We start from the raw sequence: 20,297 nt of genomic DNA, 5'->3' as shown, positions 1-20,297 counted from the left end.
GCACCATTATATTCAACACATAAGATCATGAAACTAAGACACAGAGCAGTTAGGTGACTTTCCTATGAACAGGCAGAAGTCAATAGCCAGGTCTGGGAGTAAAACTTGGCGTGCACCAAGCCTCCACACAGAGCAGGCTGTTACAGGGGTAACACGAAAGAGGCAAATTTGGTGTCACATATCAGAGAATATGTCTTTCAAGAGAAGTATGCCAACATATGCAGGGTTATAAGACAACTGAAATATGTTGTTACTTTAACCAGCTCAATACTGCCTTTTGCCCTCAAGATATGCCTTACTTTTAACTGCAGCCGCACTCTACTCAAGAACCTCCAGCAGCTTTCTCCCTAACTCCTGTAACTATGCTCTCCACATCTTCATCACTGAACAGATCTGGAAACTCTCCTACAAGACGACAAAGGTGTAGTTAGGAGAAGCATTACGCAACACATCCTGATAAATAATCTTCTACATTGTATTTAGCACAATGGGGTTTAGGTGCATAACTAGAGTTATGCTATGACAATAGGTAGATGAAGTAACAAAATAGTTTCCTCCTGTTCTCCACACCTTTTCAGCTAAAAAATACAATTTTTTTTTTTTTAAGGGAGAGGAAACAACATTGTTTTAAAAAGACAAAAATATTTGCCCCAATAGAAAGTTCACTCATACATTATGTATCCCCTAGAATAGTGCATCCTTTTTTTACAGGCTGCTAGAAAATTGCTTCCCAGTCTGGTTGCAAAAATAAATAATAATTTAAAAAAAATCTTTCAAGATGCTCCCCACCTGTACAGCATAGTATCATTCCCATTTTTCTTCCACCTATCTCCAGATCACCACATTCAGAATCCAGAGTCTCTACTTTTTCAAAATATGGGTGAAACTGCATTACTGTCTGTTACACTTGTGCAGTCACAAAGACATTGCTTGAAGCCAGTGGAATCATACCAAAGCAAACATGGCATTAAGTGAAAGAGCAATTCCCATCTCCCCCCAGATCAATGCACTTACGCATGATAAGCCTTAGCAATTTGTCTCCTCGGTAGGCAATGCTTTCTTAAGCAAGTTAAACTCAATGCTCAAGTTGGATGGATTGACTTGGCTTCTCTAAAAGCTCTCCCTGCAACTACCTGAAAGAGAAGCAATCTCTTTAAAGTTCAATGAAACCACAGATCATTTGTCATTGGAAAAGATCTTTCAAGAAATGTGTTGGTCTAATCACCTGATGCCAACAAGTCATTAATCAGCACAAGGAAGCGTTCATCTGGAACCTGGGCATCTGTCAGCAAAAACACTGTGGGAATGTTCTTGGCAGCAGTCTTGATGTACAAACTGGCAACAGCTACCTGTAAGGAAAGGAGGCAATCACTCATATTATGTTAAAATGTTGACACAGAAAAAGTGCGAGATGCATGTTAGTGGATGGCAATGCATTGCTGACTTGTCCTTACTTTCAGTTGGTTTACATATTGCAATTTGCTGCATAACATCCAAAGGGAAAAGTAGTTTGCCTCTGTTATTCATATCAAACACTGAGGTTTTGACATGACCTAACTGGTAAAGATGAAAACGGACTACTAGTCAAGGAGATCCCCCCATGAATGTACTAAAAAAGGGATATTGCAGCCATGAAAGTCCCCATCAAGAACAGCCATAACTGTACCAATAATGTCTGGGAATTGCACTGAAGAGTCAGACCCATTTTAATCTGTTATTTCTGCAGACTTTTCTTAATTTTTGTAGTGAATTTATTTAGGAGTTCTTTCTCATGTAAAAAAGGAAAAAAAAAAAGACTGAGTTGAGTACTGCACTGTTACTTTTGCAGTCACACATGGATGGCCCAGAGAAAGACATGGTGTGGGACCACTGTTCTAGCAGTAGTACAAACGCGGTATGGTTTTTGGCATGGGGTTCCAGAAAAAAACCCAACCCGCATCAGTTGCATTCGAGTGTGGTCACATTTGAAACACAGAATAAGGTCATGCTGGCCGATATGAAGAAGTTGCCACACAACCTAACAGAAAGCAGATCCTCAGGCTTGTTAACAGAGGCTTAGAAGCTTCCCTGCTTGGGAACAGCATGGGGGAAATGACCACTGGAGCCCACATCTTCCACTGCACCTCATGCGCCCAGGGAAGGAGGGCACAAGAAGTTAGACACCATGTAAGACACTGAAGAACATGCAGCGCTTTTCTAAAACGGAACAACATGTACCTCCCTCTGAAAACTGATGCCTCTGGCTGCACACACTGTGGTGGCTTGGCCATGGCCCACGGCAAACAGAAGGGCTTTTGGGGGACCACCGTCCACCAAATTTGGCCACAATCCGAGATTAACAAGCATCAGTTGCTGTCCGCATGGAGTGAAGAGGAAGAAAACGTTCCCTCCTTCCCTGATTGCTCACACAGACAGGGCTCAGTCTTGCGAGGTCCTGAAGTCTGTAAGCCTGACAGAGCACCTCACTCAACTATATTCCTTATCTTTGCATACGACCAGTTCAAGTGATTAAATGACTCGCATGCAACAAGGACAAAATTTTGCCCTGCGCTCACCCACAACAATTTTATTTCACTAAATCAATACACGTGGAACGACATGCAAAAATTTGTAACGGCTAACTTCAAATACCGGAACTCCAACCACATATCTGTAGCGTGTGAAGCAGCTGCCTCAGAGAAAGTACCAAAATTCTGTGAAGCATACAAGCAGACACTAAAATAACTTTTGTCCATACATTTTTCAGAGATAAAGAAAACAAGAGGTACAGCTGGAAACCACAGGAACCACAGGGGTTATTACTGTAAATTATACTGTTTCGCCTGTGATTTTATCAAGCCCGTGCAGCAACAAAGCAACACATTCTTGAAGTAGTGAACTCAACAGACTCAAGTAATATCTATTAGTTTACCCTCAGGTCCTGGATCTTGTAGTCTTTCTTCAGCGCTGTTTGGAAAACCTCCAGGGAGCAGATGTATGCCACCAGCCTCGACAAGCTTTGTTTACCACTACCACCTACTCCAGTCAGAAGCCCATAACCCCTAAGGGCTTCTACGATACGACTGATCCAGCACCTGCTGACAAAAAAACCAATAACTTAACGTAGACTTCAACAACTCAAATTTCTCAATTTCTTTTTATTGCGCCAAGTTTCCCCCCCACACTTCTTTCTTTTTGCCTGTTTTTGTGGTAACGTACTCCTGACACCTAAAGTTATATTACCTTCACATCAGCGTTTTGTTTCTTTTCCGTATTTCAGCAAGTGGAAAGAAAAGCTGTTTTACTTCGTCAAATATTGCACTGACCTCCACAATGATCAGAGCTGCCTAGTTGCTTATTCTTTACATTGAGCTGCTCCAAAGCATCATTCCAAGATCCTGATGGACCCTGACTGGACTCAGAATAAAGACCTAGTTAACTTGAAGGGGGATTGACTGGGCCCTGGGAGCACATGAGAATTTCACATCTGGCAGTTTGCACCACCAAGGGTGAAGGACAGTGAATGACTTAATGAAAAATATGCATGAAACTTTAATTTACTCTTGGATTTCCAGTCCAGGCTACTTAAGGCAGATGAAATGAAAAATATGCATGAAACTTTAATTTACTCTTGGATTTCCAGTCCAGGCTACTTAAGGCAGATTTTTATTTGCTGATCATGGAATACTATAGGATGAATGAGGCCAGATGAGAACCTGGCCCAAAATTAGACAAGATTTAGTTGCTAGAATTCTTCCCCCAAAAAACTATGTTTGAGACATTAGAAAAAAATCTCTTGCCATTGATATTTTAATCATTTAGATTAGCATCTAAAAATTATTTTCAAAATTTCATTTCTTAAAATCAGATGCAGATTCTAAGGAATTACAGCCTAATATCAGAAGACCAGAACTTAGAGACAGCATGTTGGACCTGTTGCTTCATTTTTATTTCATGTAGCAATTAAAAAAAACCAAAAAGCAACTACCTCTTTATGTCTCATTCCACTGAAAAAATCATCCCTGAACAAACATCGATGAGAACCTTACTAAATAAAGGGATAACGTGTCTAATCTGGTTGCATCTAATAAATAGGTAGAAGCCTGCTCAACCAAAACATTACTGGAAGCCAATCCTCTTTGACCTCACTGTAGAGCCTTGTCAGCCCTATTCATGATTTCACACAATGGATCCTTAAAAAAAAACCAACCAACAAACATAAAAGGTGCGGAAAAAATTTACAGGATTTAATTTCACATTTACTTTTCTGGGACTGCCAAATTGTAAGGCTAAGACTCCCTGCCACTTTGCCAAACTGGGATACTATGCTCGGTCACTAGACTTCAGATAATGGCTTACCAACATTTTCAAGCAAAACTGGCGATACCCGAGAAGGCTTCTGTCTGCAGTTCTGATGATTATCACATCAACCTCTAAATCAGCAGAACAAAATCTACAGTCCCTATGAAAGATCCATATGATTATCTTTGTAATTTAAGCTCTTTTTTAATCCTCTTGGCGAGAAATGTCTACAATAGACTGCTTTGTCAAGACTGCCTTCTCTTGTATGGCTCCTGCCTGAGTATGTGCAAGTGAAAAATGATGACACTGAAATCCTAGTCCAACTCAATGAGAAGAAAAGGTTCCGTGTTAAATGATTTGACATTGCAAAGAATAGAAACTGCTTTAACGAAACTAAGCTCTGCCAGCACGGGCCTCCGTCTCTTACTGGAAATCACTTATATTACACATGACCAGAATGACTGTGTATGTTGAAGAAAGTCTATAAATAATGTCAAGGAGAAACAATGACATCTGTGCCTCACTTACTCAGCAAAATCTTCACTTCATCTTCTGAAAACTGGCTGGTTTTCTTCCATGCAGGAAAACAAAGCAAATGTAGTTAATCAGATTTCAGAAACAGAAACAGATTTTTGGGCATGACGGATACCAAGATATTGCCTGACACGAGAAAAACAAGTTACATTAAACTGATATAAGGTAAGAATACATATGGAAAAAAATCTATGGATAAATAAAATAATAGTAATTAAAAAATCTATGGTGACACAAGTCTGGGTTGGTTTAGATTTAAAAAACATAGAAGGCTAGGCAGCAAAGCAACTTCAAGTCTGCTGTGCAGTGGCATGATTTAGTATATGCTTAAAGTATTACTTATCCCTGTTTGGAATTAATCTAATCTTAAAGGCATTTGGCCTTTCTTGAAAACAAAAGATAAATATTATTTTTCTTATAAAGGCCTGTTACATCATTAACTAATTAAAAGATAAGGCAGGCTATCTACAGTGTTATAGATTATCTTTCCAACCTCAGAGAATAAATGTTGTTAATTTCTGTGCAGCGCAAAAGAGGATGAATCTCTGTTTAAACAAACAAAACAGAGGTTAGCTTTAACACTGAGCCACAATCTGCTCTTCCATAATGGCACCAATAAAGCACATTTGGCATGGCCATTGCTGCATGGCGCCCTCGCATAAGCCTTCCATCAAGAGTGTTTTGAGTCTGCACCGCAACCACCTCCGAACAGTAAAAAGCAACAGCTTCATGCAAACATTGGTAGCATCATTATGAATTATTTGCTCCCTTTATAGATATTCCACTTACACATGCTGCATGGCACCCTGAAATAAGACTAGGTCCCTAGAAACATGCATTTCATTGTAGCTTTCTAGGAAGTCCTCGAGTATATTCCTCAGTGGTTCCCACCCTTTCACTGGCGTGTAGTAAAGGTCTGCTCTCCCGTTTGCCAAATGGCAATAAATGAGCAGAGACTGCAGCAACACTTGGTCTTCCACATTCTACATACACACCCCTCCATGAAAAAAGTTTTCATTAAAAAAACAGTCTATTAGTGTAATGATTGATGTACCCGTGCGCTATGCACCGGAAGACTAAAAGTATGTGCAAGTATGGGCTCAAAGCATTTGCATAGTACGCTCAAGAAGACAGGCTCCAAACAAACTACTAGTAAAGCTGCCTGTATCTTTAATTGTTCATTTCTAAACTACTTAAAATTAAGGAACAATAATTTCTTCGTGATAGGAAGTCACTGCTCAATCTAGATTTGAACACTCCCACATATTTTAAATTTTCCATTTGGGTGTCCTCATTCCTGTCCTTATTCTATTTCTTTTCACTCCTTTTTTTACCAGCAAATAGAAATTAGAAAGGAAGGCAAAAAGGACTAGTAAACAAAGCTGATGTTTTCCAGTTTCCGTTTTTGTTTTTTTTTTTTTTTTGGTCAAATAAATTCAAATACTCCCTCCCTTTTTCTTTTTCTCTCCCCCCCTCCCTCCCCTCAATTGTCAGGAAAGCTATTTTCTTTTTTAAAAATCAAACATACATGCATTTAATATGTTTATTTTAGTTCATGCTTCTGCTGCTTTGTCTGCTGCAAAACGAGTATGCTTTTAAATGAAAAGTTTTCAAAGGGCAAGTAGAAACAGTATTGTGGTCCTCACTAGTTAACTCATCCTCGGTATTGGCCCCAACACACATTAATTCGAGAAGAAACTGTATATGCAATAGGACTATATAATATGTGACGCTATTTTGTTTTCCTTGTGCCATGATACAATGAACAATACTGAGAGGTACTATATTTCATTACACATGGCAGGTTAGGGAAACAAGAGGCGTACATAACAAAACTTAACAGACAACATCAAGACGAAGGAACATACCTGTGTCCTGACTTATATTGGCAGTGTTTCCACTGTGAAAACCAGACGGGTGTATTATCCCTCATCCCCATACAGCAGAAAGACCAAAATGAAACCTGTATATCTATTTTATGTCTTGCAATTTACAGCGTCTTAACTCTTCAATAGTTTAATTCTGATAACAAATACTTTTATTTGGATAACCAACAGCGCTCACAGTTCAAAAAGCACATGCTGTTTTACTGACATGCTCCAAAGCCCATAGAGAGACTGCAATTTAAAATTATTTGAAAAATATCTTAATTCATTTTTTTAATATATGTGTATATACACACACATACACTTCATAATCAAGTTAAACTCTTCAGGGAAAGAAAACTAATACAAAAGGAACACCTAGTAAAGGAAAACAAAAGTATATTATTCTTGTGGTTTGAAGCACAGAATCAGGAAACAGAAAATGAAGACCGCAACTTGTTTCCACATATCCAGTGAAGGACATGAAGAGTCATGTCCACAGACAGGGTGCCACCTCCCCATTTTAGGGAAGGCTCAAGTGTTTCCTTTAGGTTGCTAACAACAGTGCAGCAGAGATATTTGACAGTCCTCCACCAGTCAAACATTACAGTTAAGGTAAGAATAACCACATCTGAATCTTCTCAAGGGGGAAGCTTCCTTGGTTTCCCCTCTTCACTTGCTCTGGCACCTGGTTTTCCTCAGTAAGGAAGATGCTTGCATTGGGGGCTGAGGGTAAAAAGATAGTGTCCTTCTGCTACTTACAGTTCCAGCAAATAAGACCTTTCACTACACAGTTTTTAATTTGCTGGTATTAGGCAAAATACTTTCAAGCAACCAACGTACCTCTAAATACTTGTGCATAGTGTCCATCATCATTTTAGAAAAGAAATTACAGTCTTTGTTTTGCACCAGTTTATCCCCATAGACACGTGCTGATTCATGAAGCCAGAGACTTTGAAGATCATTTGGCTGCTGTAAACACTTGGGTGTAGCAAACCGAATGCCCTGAAGGTAAGACATTTTTTTTTTATTATTTTTTATTTTTAATGCTGTAATCAAAACAGGCCACTCTGCAGAATATCAGTTAGTCTCCCTTAAAAGATATTAATCATACTGAGTAGATACCCAGTACACATTGTGCTTGAAACTATATATTCTATAACATGAACGAGAATGTCTCTAAATTAGCAAGTTCTCCAGCCAACTGAGCTTGCAAAATATAATTAAAACAAATCTCTGCTCTCCACTGACTGGCACACTCAGGTGACCCACTGTAGTTTGAAGCCCTGGTCCAATAGAGGACACAGGGAAGTACCAGCACTGCCAGGATCTTACGTGCTCACCAGCCCAGTTTTGCAATACCACTCAAGAAAACAAGACACGGTCATCATGACAAAATTAGCACTTTCTCAACTGTTACCTCAAACTCCCTTCCTTACCAAATTCCATGCCAGGATGGGTGCAAACATGCATGATGGGCCAGTGCATCCACATCAAACCAAGGTATGCGTTATAATAGGAGACCTGACAAACCCTTGCCTCCTTGCTAACAGTTCACGAGGATCCGTGGGCAAGAAAAATATTCTGGAAGAAAACAGAGCTGCACGCCAAGGAACAGGAAAGCGGGTAAAACCGAATCAGGATCAGACTCACCTGATTTTACAAGAGGGATCGGGATTTGCCGACCGTATTATATCCTTTCCTCATTTTTCTCTTTAATCCCTGCTCTGGTGTTTGACTACTGGTTTCAGCCCCTGCTTCAGAGCTTCCTTAGTCTCTGTTTTGTTCTACCTAGACTCCAGAAAGTTGTTCTTTCCTCCAAACAAATGTTGACCTCTTCTCACAATAACAAGCAAGCATAGCAAACTTTGCAAACCATTGCTTTATTTCCACTAAATATCTTTTCTTTTTCAGCTTTCTACCCTTCATCTACCTGACCATAGTCACCTGAGTGCAGGGACTATCTTCTACTTTGTACAAAGGGCATCTGTTCCTCATTAGCCCACAGGCCAATGTACATCATTAAATAATAAAGAGCAACAATAATAGAGTAGTGTTAGGTAGAAAATTAACCCATGACATAGGCGTGGAAGACGCTGAAGAGGTCTCTCATGTTAAAGATATAGGGGACCTTAATAGCAGTTGGTGGGAAGTTCTGAACCACCACCTGGTGAAGCCATATGGCTGCTTGGACTATGGCTGCAATATTCTTGATTACTGATGGAGTAAAAGCATATTGCTGGAAGTGGAAGTAAACTATCTTGCTATAGATGGTGGTCAGGCAATCTGAAGAAGGGAAGTTCAAAGCAACTACTGCAAAATGCCTCCGAAAGTGAAAAGGAAAAAGAGATCAAGATTCTCCAGCATCAGGCAGCTGGTAAGAGTCAATTAAGTGTTAAGTGACTATACAGGCTGGTGAAAATACAGTTGCTTGTGTGTCACAGAAAATACTTCATTTCTAGCTTCATCCTTGATGCAGTTCCACAGCAGTTGCGTGTCTGCCTATGAGCCCCAAGGGTGCATCTGCCAGGTGAAGGACCACATGAGACCGCAATTGCTATGAAATTCAGGGGAATCTCAATATCATAATAAATATGGTGTGTCTCTTTCTGTTTAGCTCTAGGAACTGTAGGATTTTGAACCTGCACTAAGTTTCAGACACTATGTTTTCTCCTATCCCCTATTTGTCTCCTAATTATTATTACTATAATAGTGATTATCTCATGTATTAAATACAGGATTGCTATAATATGACAGTTCAAACCATAGCTGGAGTCCAGGAGTTGATAGTGAAGCTGCCAGCAGTTGGATTCATACAGGCAATATAGTGACAATTACGAATTTCTTTAATAGTTAGCTCCTGCCTATCAAACCTGAGAAAGAAAACGTCGCTTGATTAATATTAGTGACAAAATACTGTATATTTTCCAGGCTTGACCTCAATTGAAGAATCAACGTTTCTGCTCTATGGGAAATCTTGAATACAAATGACCATGGAACTATCAAATTAGGACTGACATTTTAAAATTAAGAAAAAACCCACAATTTCTATCACATAGTGTTTTGTTCAACATGTTTGTTGAAATAAAGATATTACATTCTCACAAAACATTCTGATGATGGTAAAGAGAGAATTTTTTAATGAAACTGACTCCAAACAAACTTGGATGAGTACAACACGGTCAAAAAAAGTTCAAATCAGTTTGAGAATGCACACAACCATCATAGATAAGAGCAGACAAAATTACCAGATAGCAACAAGAAAAAAACAAAACAAAACAAAACAGCAAAAATCATCACAGAGTATGAGTTGGCATGCTTAAAAGATCACGCCTTTTTTTGCAGCAGCATCCAATAGATACTGCTTCTGGCTCTCCAGATGACACAGCTCCAGGTGAATTAAAAGCAGGCCACTTAAAAAAAATTAAAAAAAAATAAAAATTGAGGGTTTCGGTAGCTGGTAATTTGAGTTCTGATTGCCCAAAACAGACAGAGTCTTGTTCCTTTAGAAGCTAGCATAGAACTGAACCAAGCAGGTACCATCTTTAAAAAAGAACACTGTAAAAGAAAACTCATAAATAATGCAGCCATTCACTGCTTAAATCAACAAATCCTTCCAAAAACTTCATAGTATAATGCATTCTCTTTCTTTCTGTGCATTTGCAACAAATTTTACTTTATTTTAGAATTCTCAAATGGTTATGTTTAAAATTCCTGAATGGCATGGTCAACTTTTTTCTTAATTTGATTTGTTTTGTAAAATGGAGATTTTTAAATTTTGGTTTGGTTTTGTTTCAGATTAAACAATTCAAAACAATTCAAAAGAAAGAAGCATCAACAGTTTTAAGCAGTAGGGACTTAAGATCTTAAGTTTGAAATCTTTGTGAGAAAAAAAAAAAAAAAAAGATTCCTGGCTAGAATAGCATATAGCTCTGGGAAGAAAATAGAAGGGCATTGAGATGTTATCTTTGCACGTCACTGAATTAGACTCGATTGATTTCTCCAAGCTAGAGATGCTTCAGACTTGAGCACTCCCTTCCTTCCTTCTTTCTCTTTACATCTAATTCCTTAACAAGATACTCAGCTCACACCCGATATCATTCCTTCCTGAGATGAAGTATGACCTAGTGAAAAGCTTATGCAATTCGACTGAGTCTGCAAGAACAGTACAGATGTTACTGCCTCACCTTGGTCACAGTCAGATCACAGTGTACGCGCCACTGAAAAGAGGAAGCTTCTATGAAACAAAAGTTTTAAGGGTATGGGTAAAATCCTTGAACACATGGTGAAGACGCAGAGAACCGCGTAGATCCACTCAGCCTCCTAATACCACTGAAGTATGGCTGGTTTTGTGCGTGGAGTGTCTGCCTATCTGTGCACCTCTTTTTTTTTTTTTTTTTTTTTTTTTTTTAAAATGTCTAATTACTTCTCCCCTTTACTCACCAGATTATTCACAATGTATTCTTTGTATGTCATGCTTTCTTCACGTCGCATAAAAGGGACATGCTTGCATATGAACAAGAATCTGATATGCATTTACAATAACAATGAAGTATTTACACAAGATATAGATCCTCCTGTAACAGAATGAAATCAAACACTGAGTGTTTGATCTTAAACTGAAAACTTTCTCTTTCCACAGGCACTGGTGAAAGCATACTAATATATTTTAACTGCCAAAAAATTCAATTATCCTTTGGAAAGTAATAAGGGAATTACCTTAACTGCCCAAATCAGCTTAATTATCCTTCAGTGATCATCTTCTGTGATTTTCTTCTCATGGCAGACAAAGAGCATTCACATGAACCTGTATCATAAAGATTCTGTGGATTTTGTCTGTTGTCTTTACAGGTTGATGAAAAGACAGAGGGTGGTACAGGCTGAACATTTGGCAATCTGAAATTTAGGAAATCAGTTTCTGTATCTCAGACATCCCTGTTCTCATTGTGTCAATCAATGAGGTCAACATGCAGCAGCCCCACCAGGAGCAGCTGAAGGATACTTTTCTTCCAAGACTCTCTATAACCCCTTCATTTTTTGCTTCTCTTTTCTAAAAGTGTCTGTATTCTCCAGGGAGAGTATGCTTTTCTGTTTAAGCAATTCTCCTTGAAGCTTTCTGTTTCTATGTGGTTTAGGCATCCCATCATGGACCACAATCCAAAAATTATAGCATAACGTTAAGTAAGAAGTAAATGCTCACCAGCGTCCATAATATATGTGGTGATTGAAATGCACGGACTCCGATATGCAGGATCGAAATCAGCTTTATTAAGCAAGCATGCTCTTTATATACTTTTCTACCAAGGCCAGTAATTTTCTACTTTACTTGTTTACACCATCGCGTACTCTAAAAGATCTTGTTCCCACCGAGAAGGGAATCTCTCTTCCCTATGAGAAGCACCTCCTTATCTAGGGAGTAGCTTCACACAACTTCATCGTCTGCCAAAACAGTGCTGCAGCTGCTTATTCCTCCCTATTAGTTCTACCACACTTAACCCTTCTTTTGCCTCATTCCCCACAAACATATATGCTGCCAAATCAATGCATGAGGTTGAACTGTTCTGTATCTATCCACTTCAGACATATTCAAATCACCAATAAAACAGATAAGTTCCTTATTTCCTACTTGACCGTAGTTATGACCAACTTCTTTCTCCAGTTTTTTTTAAAGCATCTCTGAAACGTAATGCAACATACATAAAAATTATTACCATACTAAGCAATACTGAAACTAAACAAAATCACTAATTCAGGCTCATGCTGGCTAAAATTTATGAAACATTTCACCACCTACAAGGGTTTTCGAATTACCAAAGTTCTTAGTAATCAGTGAGACTTACAGGGTGCCTTTGCAAAAACATCACAGTGTGATTCTGAATTCCAGAAGAGTCTTGTTCATTTAGCTGATTGACTACTTCACAGCTTTAGAAAAATCTCGCTGCATATCCATCTGCATCCTTTGGAACTGAAATGCTTTGAATGGGAAATCCCCAGGTATTCTGATGTTCCGCAAGTTTACCAGTGAAGAAGCTTATTTTCTCCTCTTGGGAAGGACTGAACAAGGACTTTAACAGGTGTAAAAACATAAATAATAGTTATCGTTTAATCAGGACACTAGTGTGGCATCTTCCACACTGAGGGATATTAAGCTGATTGTATTAAATTTCAGCCTATTCCCCAAAATGAGGTGCTTGCATGATGCTGAATGGAGACCATCAGATAAAAAAAATTACTACAACAGTGAGCAAATGAATTCAAATACCCCTATGTATTCATCAGATCTGTAAAATCTTAAGACATAAATTTTGAATTTACACAATTTTTATCCAACTGCACTGCTTCCCTCAGAGGTGTAAGGGGAAGACTAACTACAGAAGGCTGCTAAGTCATCTTGAAAATACAGAAGAAAACTACTTGTATTCAGCATTATTAGAATATTGAACTTCGCTATGAAGGGATCCTCAATTTTTGTCACTTAGTGAAGTACTCCACAGATTCAAAATAAAGGATTCATCCTCCATGGAAATCTGATTTTCAACTGCACAGGCAACTTCATCATCGTTAGGAATTTATTAAAGCAGGACTGGAATCTATCTATCTTATTGCTCTTCCTTCCGAGATCATATATTTTTGCTGTCTAAATGACCACATAAACGTTTTGCACAAAATGAAACCACAGTAACAGGTGGACTTCAAGGAAAACTTTTCAGCATGTCCCAGTGACTGGGGCTCTCATCTTCAGTGAGCAGCCGAATTTCAAAATCTCTCTGCTTCATTTAAGCAGGGATTTGAGCCAAAGGTGGTTAGGAAACATTTAGGGAAGATGGTGGTTACAACCTTTGCAGCACAGAAGAGAATTTAATTCAGGTCTTACGTGCATGAGATTTCTTACTCAATATTGCTGGGCAAGGGGAAAAAGATTTCTCAAAAATTTTGTCCATTTAACAGTGTTGTGAATTTGGGCTACACCTTCTATTGGTTTTAAGATGACCAAGACCACATTTTTGTGACTTTAATATTTGTCAAGAAGAACGGAGGGTAAGGAAGGGAAATAAAAAAAAAAAAAAAGGAATATTAGTAATATTAGTGCCATGTATAATAAGTAGAATAGGAAAAAAATGCAGAGTACAGACTTCTTTCTTTTTTCCATTGCATTAGGCTGTGTGTTAAAATCTTTTGGGTTAGATAGAAAAGAGTGAAATGTAAACACATACGGTTTTGAGCTTGTCTTATTTTTTCAAGAACAGGGCAACGTGCTCATGAGAGCTTGTAGGAAATGGAAACCGCACTTGTGTAGTGACAGCTGAACGCTGTATGTGACATACAGCAGACTTTTTGGATTCTTAGGCAAATCAGTATAAACAAATATACCATTGCACGCAGTTTCCATTAGGAGGAAAGGAGCATTTGTGTTGCCATCTTACAGTGAAATAAATGATCTGCAAACCTCAACAGTGATTTTGTCTGGCCAATTCAAGAAAGGTAACAAATGATTCCAAGGATATTTCCATCTAGTCAGTCAGCTAAAAGGATGGTTACTGACTGTGGAGAAGAAAAGTAAGCAGATGAAAAGTGAAGGTGTGCTGGAGGACAAGATAGAAATTTAGAACCTCAACATATTTGCCACTGGATGATCATAATTTTGGGGGAAAAAAAAACATGACTGCACTTATCCTGCTTTTCTACCACAAAGGGGAAAAAACTTTTTGCAGAAGCGATGTGCATATGAAAGGTTTAAAGTACCTTAATTACCTTGCAATCTTACATAAAAGAAGATTTTCTTCTTCTTTTAGATGTAGTACACATATACCTGTACTTTAAAACCCTGAATTAGGAATACTCTTTCTTGATCCTTAACCTTATCTAAATTTTAAATAGCGTCCACAATTCTAATCTATTAATCCTATTATATTTTTTAAAATATTGTATTTTTGCAGTACAATAAGGAAATATATTGTACTAAATTCCATTGTACATAAAGGTTTATGCAAATTTCTTCTCTATGGCACTCTTACAGACTTTAGTACTGTTGAAGACCCCAAACTTGATGTACCAATATTAGTTTGTGACAGAACCCACCTGCATCAAGCAACATTTTGAAATTTTCTGCTGTTCTAGAGGCAGAGCGGGTGAGTCATATGTCTTGGGGGAATGCTAAATAAAACTCAACACTACATGCTAATCTCACCCACTCTAGCAGATACCTCAAAAAAGTTACATATATACAGATAAAATGGGAACTAGTGGAAAATACTGCAGATTAAAAGTGATATGATCTGTAAGAAAAAAAAAAATCTTTCAACCTCTAAACTATGGAAAGAACATGGCAATGTAGTGAATTATTGTACTTCAAGTTCAGCTGTTAATCTGTTATTTTTGAACTGAGACTTAATTTAAATTGCTCATTTGTGTAATTTGATGTGAATGCCTCTTAGAATTAAAGAAAAAAATCCAACGATTTGATTGTTCCAAACAACTGCTTGGAGCAGTAGCCTAAAGCACAAAAAGAGGACATTTCAGTGTATCACTTGAATGCATTTTATAGGAAGAAGCACCGGTGCACACAAACATAAAAATAACGTAAGAGGCAGTCATTTTGAGCTATCTATGACAGAACAAAATCATTCCATCACAGCTCACTGAAAAAAAATTTGTAAGCACAATGGATAGCCAACGCCATATATTTGTTTCTGAATTGTCACGCCGTTCTTCACCTGCTGTGATTAGCAGGGGAACTTGCGAGCAGAGCATTTAACAAGAGGGACTTGGCTGAAGAGCAGTGGGCAGAAGGAAGACCTGCAGACAACCAGAGAAGTCCACTTCATTGTTCATCTCTTAATACTTCTTAGAGGGAGCGGTGGATGTGTTACATTATTGACTCGAAGGTTCATAAACTTCCCAGTTTATGCCACAGTATGGTTGGCAGGTGTGATACGCTTGGAGAGAAAGCCCCTGAGATGCTGACTTCACCTGCTCGGTTTATTTAAGAAGTTTCCTGCAAGAAGAATACACAACCTTTGCTGCCTAGGACCTCCTTTCATCAGCTTTTGTTTGCAATGGAAAGTGTTATGCCTTTGTGCTCTGATGCCTTGGCCATGGTTGCTGCTGGAATGGCAATCATTAGCTAAAAAAATCCCTCTCAGAACAGAGGAATAGCTGAAAACTTTTTAAGGCTGATTCTCCATGAAAGGACCTATAACAGTTTACATCAGTTCATGATCTTGCTCTGACACGCTGCAGACTTCTTTTCCCCAAACCTCTCCACTAATTTGAAGGAGCAAAAAGGTGATTAAGTTTTGTTAATGCAGGATTCTAAATGAATATGAATTTGGAAATGCTTCAAAGAATAAACTAAGGTATAAAGTAAACTGGAAGTGGTATTTGCTTATCTGACCTGAATACAGAAGAAATCAACAGGAGACAGGAAAGAAAAAGCAGGGTAAAAAGTTATTCAATAGAAATTTGTGGATTTATACTTATTAAGGCTAGTGACAACTTGATCCGTTAACAGCAGATTGGCTCAAAATTAAAAATTTGATTGCATAAGAAGTTAAATTAAGCATGAAGCAAACTTAAACACTTCTAAAGATTTTTATCTAAAGACTCCTTACATTTTGGAAAGCTTTTAAAAGCGATAAATTGTCTTCTGTACTTCTGTATCTTCTCCCAGACATATGACAGCATAAGACAGTTGTATTAAATTCTTTCTCTCGTGCTTTTTACAGCTGTAAAAAGCTGTATGGTGAATAAGGCATGTCATTTCTTCTGTATAGTTGTATCAGCTCAAATTACTGTAAGGATGAAAAAAGAAGGCAAAGAGGGCATACCCACTGACAGCTGGGCTCTTCCTGGATTGCGTTGTTCATGAAAAGCAGAAGAGACACAGAGCTTTTATGAGCCTGTTTTGCTTTGACTGTATGGCTCCGCTTGTTCCAAAACCTACCACCAGTGTAATGTTTTGGGGCAACATACAGCCCCCTCTGCTCGTGTGTTATATTGACATTTCCTTTGCTCTGCATCCACCTCGCCTGTGGAGACTCCAAACTTCTCTAGAGAGGGATTGCCCCTCCTCGGGGACTGTATGGTGCATAGAGAAAGCAAACCCAACTCCTGACTGTCCTTTTTTGGTACATCTCCAGGCACAACGCAGAAGCACCCAAGCTAGCCAAAACTGACTCGAGGCTTCTTGTTAACATAGGCAAAGACGAATTTTCTCTTGTCCGCAAGCACAGAGCAACCTGTGGGAGGACAGTGTCAGTGCCAATTCGCCCCGAACAGTTTCACCCTCCTCTTTTCCTCTTGCCCGCCCCAGATTCGTTAAATTTGCCACTTTGCGAAGCAATGAGCTTGCCAAGACCCAGGCAATGACAGTAGCCAACACTTATATGAGACTGTCATAACCACATAGTATTTTTCAGCTTTGCTGTTGAGGGAAGAGAGGTTTCTCGCATCTGTATGTTACTTACTCTGGAGCGCTGCTGATGTTGTGTAGTAGTTGAAAGGGATGTTAGCCAGGAGGTTGTCTTCAGAGAGAGCTTGTCGCCTACAAATACTGTTTTTCCTACTCTGGCATTTCCAACAAGCATGACTGGTTTGGTTTTTGTGAAGAGTAAATCAATAAAATATCAGAGATGTGCAGTCTCAGATGTGTGAACAAAGATTGCCCAAAATGGAAAAGGAAAAACCCATCAAACACTTGCACAACACAGTTTCATTTTAAAAGCAAACAGTAATTTCGGTCTCTTTCTCTTCTGGCTAGGACTGAATTTTAAAAAGCAATGAAACGGGATACACCGTTCTCTTGTTGTCAAACATAATTACTAGAACAAAATGTTTTACTGGATTCCTTTTACACAGCATTTCTCCTTGAAAATTTGTATTCCGTTTCTCCTAGTAGGAAGATTTTGAAATCAGGTTGTAGCTGAAATGCATTGGTTCCATCTCAACTTTTACAGAATGCTAGTCTCCCAAAAACTGGTAGAGAAACAAAGGCTGGTGCAACAGGTAGTTGGTTTAATTTTTCAATTAGTACTTCCATTTATTTTTTGGCCTGGCTTTCAGCAGACATAAAACTGTTTGGGCAAATAGTTGGCAATAGATTAGCTTTAGTTACTGTGAGCACCTAAAACCTTCATTGCCTGATAAAGCTTTCTTTTCCAAGTTCTGTATTTTCCTATTGAGTATTATCCCTCAAAGAGAACTTGTTCCAGGATAGATGATAATAGATAATGTCTTTTGAGCACCAGCTCCACGTTTCTATGCCCACAAACTTCTAATCAACCCAGGAAAATTCCTACTCACCTAAGCATTTAAAAAGAAAAAGATCTAGAAGTTAATGCAATCAAAACACCATGAAGCACGTGAGAATATTCTACGCAAATCACAGTAAAAAAAAAAAAAAAAAAAAGGCAAAAACAACCAAACCCCCAAACTGAGGCAATTAGAGTTAGTAGCTCATGCTTTCTTTTTCTCCACTGACAGCTATATATCGTACTATAACAACATGTACAATTTTTATTACATAAATATAACTTTAACTTTGGAAGTTGATCAAGAGCATAGTGGAAAGGTGGTAAAATGATTTTCTTCCCCTACACCTCATACGCTTCTGTTAGTATGAAGGGAATTTAGCTGGCAAAAGAATACCTGTGCATAAAACTGGCAATAGAAAAATGTTAAGGCTTCAATTTGTGACGTACAGTTGCTGTGGGCATTATTTTCAATGATTAAATGGACTTGGAGCCGGACTTTCTCCTAACTGTGGAAAAAGGGTATAAACCACTAACACATTGAATATGGTATGTCTTCAGGATTGATTTAATAGTACAAAAATCAATAAAAGCATTACTTCATTGTTAATTCTCAATGCTCAATAAAGGCACGTGGCCCAGATAGCAGGGATTTATCCAAACACATCTAGAGAGCGTTACTTCCAGGACATCTAAGAAGACATCAGAAATCATGACAAGACCTCAAAACATTCCTGCACATAGCAGCGCTCAGCTGTGCGATCACTGGTGTGCACTGTACCTGCAGAGGTGCATCTGGAGCCACATCAGAACTTAGGACCTTATTCACCCAGGGCAGGAGCTTCCTCATCTCTGGATCAAGGTAATAACCCAACACCGTACCCTGGGATGGAAACTTCACTGCCTTCATCTTCTTAAGCCACCAGCAGCTGAATTCAGCTTGGTAATTCGAAAGCTATAAAAGGGTGCATTAATTGTTAACAGTACTATTTCCATAAAGACATTCATATGAAGCACATACAAAAACCAGACATACACATATAGACTGTGATGAAATAACCAAGAAGATCACAGCAATATCTCAGTATTGCTGCTGCTTAAGGGGCTAAAGTCAGGCCTTCTGATAACATCTTGGATTGAGTGCTCGTGTCAAGATGTTGACACTGGAGGACTGCAGGGTAGTCCCTGCAAGGTGAAGCTGGGGTTGCCCCATGCTGAATATGTCTGGTTCCAGCCAGCTCCAACAGACCCACTCACAGGGCACAGCTGAGCCCCTCAGCTATGTATGGGATGCCTCTGGGAAAGTGTATTCAAGGAAGGGCAGAAAGACTGAGAAACAGCAGAACACCAGGGTCAGAGAAGGAAGAGGAGGAGGAGGGGAAGCGCCACGTTGCTGGAGCAGACACCCACACTGCAGCCAGCTGAGGACCCCACACTGGAGCAGGTGAATAAGTCCTGAAGGACTACAGCCCATGTAGAGCCCACATGGAGTAAGGGTAAAGTTTGAGAAGGAAGGAGTGACATTATACTGACCATATTCCCCCACCCACCTACACCACTTGGAATGGAGGGGTAGAAGATGAAGGAGTGAGGCTGAGCTTGGGGAGTGGGAATGGAGGAAAGGTTTTGTTTTAATGTTTGCCTTTGTTTCTTGCTACCCAAATCCATTTTAATTGGCAACAAATAAAATTAATTTTTCCCAAATCAATTCTGTTCTACCCATGAGAGTAACTGCTTACCAATCTCCCTACCTTCAGTCTTGACCCACAAGATTTTTCAGCCTATTTTCTCACCCTACCCTGCTGAGGAGGGGGAGTGAGCGAGCAGCTAGGTGGGCTAACCCACCACATACAGCCCAAATATTTTATTTCCTAAAACTTCTAAATTCAGTTCAAATCTATATAGCTGTGAGACATCAGAGCTGACTTGCTGCAGACAAGATCTTCTTGCTTTGTATGTCCACAGAAGAGCAAGGCTTTTTGAAGGATAGGAAAACAGATGTTAATATGCCCAAAAAAGACCTTCCCAGTCTGTGGTGATGTGATAATGCATTGCTTCTGATTCTTCAACTTATGCAAGATGCTCCTTTACCCATGGATGAAACACTTATAAATTTGTTCCTTCACAAGAGCTTCATCTCATTTACACAGCAGTAAAGCCAACTGTATTTTTTTAGTCTTTAATAGGCAAGTATGACTAGATATTCCTCAAGAAATCAAGGTCTATCTAAGCAAAACACTGACAAGTAAATGTGGAGTTTTAGAACTTTCTTCTTCAAACCTTTTGTAGCATCACAACAAAAAAACCTCACTAAAGGTATTATAATACCTTGCTAATATCTACATTTCTCAGTACAAATCCAACAGGT

The 20,297-nt window shown here is 38.8% G+C and overlaps 1 protein-coding gene across 1 annotated transcript in view; it reads right to left on the bottom strand.

Annotated features, from left to right (window-relative positions):
* DNAH11 (dynein axonemal heavy chain 11) overlaps positions 1 to 20,297 on the bottom strand; it is a gene marked incomplete at both ends in the record, with an annotated part of 114,166 nt that overhangs the window by 69,765 nt on the left and 24,104 nt on the right. Inside the window, 10 exon segments of the mRNA XM_082499153.1 lie at positions 353 to 405; positions 1,226 to 1,349; positions 2,912 to 3,074; positions 5,605 to 5,798; positions 7,524 to 7,685; positions 9,445 to 9,553; positions 17,143 to 17,222; positions 17,225 to 17,305; positions 17,309 to 17,344; positions 18,711 to 18,884. Coding sequence (XP_082355279.1) covers positions 353 to 405; positions 1,226 to 1,349; positions 2,912 to 3,074; positions 5,605 to 5,798; positions 7,524 to 7,685; positions 9,445 to 9,553; positions 17,143 to 17,222; positions 17,225 to 17,305; positions 17,309 to 17,344; positions 18,711 to 18,884 — 1,176 coding nt within the window.

This window comes from Vanellus vanellus (genome assembly GCF_965231255.1).
Source record: "Vanellus vanellus genome assembly, chromosome: 2".
NCBI lineage: Eukaryota > Metazoa > Chordata > Aves > Charadriiformes > Charadriidae > Vanellus > Vanellus vanellus.
Note: the sequence above shows the minus strand (reverse complement) of the source record. Positions and strands in the feature narration are given on the sequence as shown.